Source organism: Microtus ochrogaster, chromosome X (assembly GCF_000317375.1).
Source record: "Microtus ochrogaster isolate Prairie Vole_2 chromosome X, MicOch1.0, whole genome shotgun sequence".
Taxonomy (NCBI): Eukaryota; Metazoa; Chordata; class Mammalia; order Rodentia; family Cricetidae; genus Microtus; species Microtus ochrogaster.
In genome coordinates this window covers 224,986-230,382 of record NC_022026.1, presented here as the reverse complement: position 1 = coordinate 230,382, position 5,397 = coordinate 224,986, and the positions used below count along the sequence as shown (strand labels likewise).

Sequence of the window (5,397 nt, the reverse complement as noted above, 5' to 3'; positions counted from 1 at the left end):
AAAAAAAAAAAAGAAAAGAAAAAGAAAAAAAAGAAAGAAAGAAAGCAGACTGAGCAAGCCATAGGGAATAAGCCAGGAAGTAGCACTCCTCCATGGCCTCTGCATCAACTCCTGTCTCATGTCTGAGTTTCTGCCTAACTTCCCTCAGAGATGAACAGTGATGTGGAAATATAAGCTAAATAAACCCTTTCCTCCCCAACTTGCTTTTGATCATGGTATTTATCACAGCAATAGAACCCAACTAGATAGAAATCCTTGTCCTAATCTCAATACTCAGCTTTTCATTCTATAAACTTCTTTTTGGGGGGAGGAGTGAGATGGGGGAGGATCTGCTTCACAGCCCCAGGCTAGCCTTGAATTCACTATGCAACCCAGTCTAAAATCTAACTCAACATCGTCCTGCTTCTGCCTTCAGAGTACTGAAATTACAAACATGTGCCAACAAGCCTGGACTCATTCTATAAACACTGTTCAAAGTCCTTCAACTCCTCCTGGCAAACAGATTTCTGGAATTTGTGACAGTGCACCAAGATGTCTGATAAACTACTAGACAAAGAAAACTGAGGACAGTTCTCAATACTCACACTTTCTGCCAAGAGCACAGGCCAGTTCACTCCCAAGGAAGCCCCCACCAATAACTGTAATTGACTTGACTTCCCGTGAGATCTTCTCCAAGGCTCTAAAATCTCCAATCTGTAGGATCATACCAGTTTAGTTCACTGATTTCCCAAAGGGGCACAAGATAATATTCCAAGAAAATATTTTCCTCTAACTCTTCTACAACAGACATTTGCATATAACGTCTTGTACAAAAGTGGCTCAATTATAGCATCTATGTTATTAATGTGAATTTTTTTCTCCTTTGTAACATTCCTTTCAGCAACAGTGGTTGTCAACACTGGTAGAACTTTTCTTCCCAGTCCAAGGTAGACATGTGGCAGTATCAAGAGACATTTTGGTTGTCAGGACAAGATGCTCCGGCCTCTAGTGGAGAGAAGCCAGCGATGCTGCCAACACCTTACAAAGTAAAAGACAGCTTCCCACACAAAGAATTATTCAGTCCAACAATTAAGAATTTAAAAGGCAGGATGAACTTTATCCAATATCTCTAAGTGTGGCTAGAAAATTCCAGCAACGCATACTGTTAAGAGGCAAACAAACTCCTTTATACTTATACACTCTTATATATATTATACTTATATACTCTCGATCATTTGCATCAAAATCTTCACAAAGCACTTGTAATGAAAAATGCCAAGAGAGCACAAGGCGTTTTGGTGGATCAAATACATCAAGAGAAAACAACTGCAAAAGGGCAGTCAGAGGCACAGCAAGCAATCAAAACCAAATGTAATTTTCTCTTATAAGCATAGAACCCCTGAGTGGACGAAGTATTGGAGGTGCAGGGAGAAGTGACTTGCTCAAAGCTAGACAACAAGTCAGAAGAGCTATATAGAACATGGATCTCCCAATTAGAGGGATCACCTGGGGGACAGAAAAGTATGTTACCTCTGCAAAACCACACAAAGAAAACACTAAAACAATTACCTTTCTGAAAAGCGTTGTTCTGCTCTTCACCTCTGCTCCAGCCCTATCGATGGCAGACAGACTTCTTGGAGTGCCTCCTGGAAATAGGAAAGCCCTTTAGGCTGACAAGCAGGAGCTAGCCCAAACAACCCCTACAGGTAGAGCTCTCTCTGCTTTGACTGTGGTTAAGTGTGTTAGTGTCACAGCAACAGTGTTGGTGGTGGTGGCTGCGGCTGCTGCTGCTATTACTACCAAGGAGTGAATAGCAGATAAGATGGCTTGCCTCACAGCAGGCTTCTTATCAACTTCCTTTAAGAAATATATCTGAGTATCCTTTTAGAGGACCTTGCCTCCATAGCTGGCCAAACCAGAAAACCAGTTCCTTTTTCCACGATGTGCCTTTGTCTCTTTCTGTCAATTTTCTGAGAGGGTTGTACTATGTAGATCAGGTTGGCCCGGAACTCACTATGGATCCTAGGTAGCATCAAGTCTGCTTTGATCCTTCTGCCTGAGGATCCTGAGTGCTGGGATTAGAGTTATTATGCCCACCTGCCACGATAGGTCTAGTTTCTCAGGAGGCCTCATATGCTAGCATGGTTATAGCACTTTCATTAGCTGATTGTCTTGTCTCCTGATTTTGGATGAGAATTGGCAATAAACCCATAGAGCTACCTATTCTTCAGGCCAGAGACTGAGTACCATGCACAGAGGAAAAAGGAGCAGCTTCCTCATGTCGTTACCAAAGGATTTTCTTTCTTTTTTTCCTTTTTCGAAGCTGAGGACAGAACCCAGGGCCTTGCACTTGCTAGGCAAGCACTCTCTACCACTGAGCTAAATACACTTATTATAAAAAATTGTAAATAGGTAAAAACATTATATATCCAAATTAACCAGACTTCGACACCAGAGATTCTGGATATGAGTTGTCTTAAGGATAAGTTGCAATATCTTTTCAAGAGAAGGCCAGACTCTTAAGCTTGAACAAACTACCATAGTAGGGAAGACAGCCACCTCCAGAAATACTCACCCGTTGCAATCAAGCATTTTTCAAAGGTTATCTTAGAGCCATCATTAAGTTTCACCATGTTGCCTCTTACATCCAGCTGTACTACCTGGTATAGTCATATGCATACATATAAGAAGTAGAAATGAATAAGTTATGAAAAAACTACTGTGATATAATATTCACCATTTTAAAGTGTACAATTCACTGGATTTTTAGTCTATTCACCACTAATTCTAGAACATTTCATGCCCACGGGGTAAGGTGGGGGGATTCTAAACCTATGTTGGCAACTCATTCAGAAGATTTAGTTTTTGACTGAAAATGATCCTCAAGAAATTGTTTCTAATTTAGTTATTGGGACCACAGTTCTTGAAATCCTGTTTCTTCAAGCAACGACTAGCCATCAACTGGATTCCCAAACTTTCATTCTGATTTATAGAAACAGACACTGGAGAAAGTCTTTTCTATTTTGGCATTTGGAATCCTTGTTTCTTTGCTAACAACTCTACTATACTCACAAATCTCTGCAGAATCTTTCTCCAACTTCTAGTCTTCACAGAAACTCAGCTATCACTCAGGGATGTTACACTTAGAGACAGTGTTGTAACCCATACCGCAGGGCCAGGAAGAAGTGTTGGCATGTTCCACAGTTCCTGAGGTGGTTGCTGCTGCTGCTGCTTCTAGAGTCATATACCTTCATCCTCCTGAGTGACACCTACCTACATCCCTTTAAATCACTATTAGTAAACCACTTCTTCCCCACTGGTCTTTAACTCTAAGGACCTTGGAACTTGGTTCCGATTTTTCTCTGCCGTGTCCAGACTGTTATTATTCCCTAAACTGCTACTTCTACCTCAATTTTCTCTCAGGCTCATTGTTGTTTTGTTTGTGATAGGGTTTCACTATGTAGCCTGGCTGGCCCAGAACTTTCTATGAAGACCAGGAAGGCTGGCCTCAAACTCACAGACATCCACCTGCCTCTGCCTCTTGAGCACTGGGATTAAAGAATACACCATTACACACATATGTAAGCTTAGCTTCACTGCCTTCTTAATTCAAATTGTTATTTACTCCTCTTTTTTTGTTTGTTGCAATGTGGAAAATGTACCTAGGACTGTGGGTATGCTGGACAAGCACTGTATCATGGAACTGTATCTTCAGCCCAGCCTCAGTCTTCTGTTCTTCTTCCAATTCTCTACTTATCTAGTTGGCAGTTCCAGTCCATTAATTTGGACCAGTGGTAAATCATTCAATGACTCTCCTATCAATACTCTTAATTCCTTTGTGTCTACTTAGGCTTAAAAGCTTTAGTTTTGGGGGCTGGAGAGATGGCTCAGAGGTTAAGAGCATTGCCTGCTCTCCCAAAGGACCTGAGTTCAATTCCCAGCAACCACATGGTGGCTCACAACCATCTGTAATGGGGTCTGGTGCCCTCTTCTGGCCTGCAGGCATACACACAGACAGACAAAATATTGTATACATAATAAATAAATAAATATTTAAAAAAAAGCTTTAGTTTTGGACTCTGAGAGATTAGTTTCCAGTATCTGCCCCATTCTTTACTAGCTGTGAGACCATCAGATCAAGAAATACCCGTGCACCTTTAATCCCAGCACTCAGGAGGCAGAGGCAGGCAGATCTCTGCGAGTTCGAGGTCAGACTGGTATACAGAGGGAGTTCAGGCTCCAAAGCTACAGAGAAACCCTGCCTCAAAAAACAAGAAAGAAAGAGAGAGAGAGAGACAGAGAGAGAGAGAGAGAGAGAGAGAGAGAGAGAGAGAGAGAGAGAGAGAGAGAGAGAGAGAGAGAGAGAAGCAATACCTGTCAAACATCTCTGATGGTTTAAAGGCAGTTCTAAGTACAGGGGACACAGTGATAAGAACGACAGATTATCTTCTCTGTCTTCAGTGTATATTAGACAAAAATAATTTAACAAACACTAACAATAAGGAGTGATAAACATGATAGACATAGGGCAGTGCAGTGGCACTAGAAACACAGGGTGGGATGTTCGAGACAAGTTTAGTTGGGTAAAGCTTTCTAGAGAGAACAGTATTCATGAATATTTTCTTTAACGTCCTGTGCTTTGTCCTTGCTAAGTTCTCTCTTCAGTACAGCTTGACCACTCAACACTCAGATGGATCATTCAGATAACTATCTTTTTCTCCACCAATAACCATCTTACACCCAGTCTTATTGTGAAAACAAGTGAAAGTCTTTACACAAACATGAGTGCAGAGGTAATGCATCTGTAACCCCAGTGCTAGGGCGACAGAGACAGCCAGACCCCAGATGTTTGCTAGCTAATCTCAGTGAAACAGTTGAGCTCCAGGTTCAGTGAGAGACCCTGTTTCAAAATATAAGGTGGAGAAACAGATGAACACTGGATGTCAACACCTGGACTCCACGTGTGTGTATACACAGGCAATGGTACCTTCATATACACATGCATATACCACATGCATACATATATATACAAACTGTTTACTTTCTTTTTTGTTCATTCGCTTCCTTTTTTCCAGCTGGGAAATAAGGTGATCTTTCTATTCTTGTGTATCTAGCCATTCTTTTCTCTTTCAGGATCTTCACCTGATAACTGTCCATTATTCCTTGACCCTCTCCTGAGTCCTTAGACCTCAGTTCAATATAGTAAGACAAATCTTTGATTCTATGTTCTCTTCAAACTTCTATCCAATGCTGTCTCCCCCTGCTTAAATTTTTAATTTAGAATTTTTCAAAAAAGAAACACTCGAGCCGGGCGGTGGTGGCGTCCTAATCTCAGCACTCGGGAGGCAGAGGCAGGCGGATCTCTGTGAGTTCGAGGCCAGCCTGGTCTACAAGAGCTAGTTCGAGGACAGGAACCAA

At 41.6% G+C, this 5,397-nt stretch overlaps 1 protein-coding gene across 1 annotated transcript in view; it reads right to left on the bottom strand.

The window, feature by feature from the left end:
* Aifm1 (apoptosis inducing factor mitochondria associated 1) overlaps positions 1–5,397 on the bottom strand; it is a 47,478-nt gene that overhangs the window by 11,566 nt on the left and 30,515 nt on the right. Inside the window, exons 7-9 of the mRNA XM_005358398.3 lie at positions 2,555–2,639; positions 1,549–1,625; positions 585–693 (exon numbers count right to left, since the gene is read on the bottom strand). Coding sequence (XP_005358455.1) covers positions 585–693; positions 1,549–1,625; positions 2,555–2,639 — 271 coding nt within the window. The remainder of the gene's footprint in view (positions 1–584; positions 694–1,548; positions 1,626–2,554; positions 2,640–5,397) is intronic.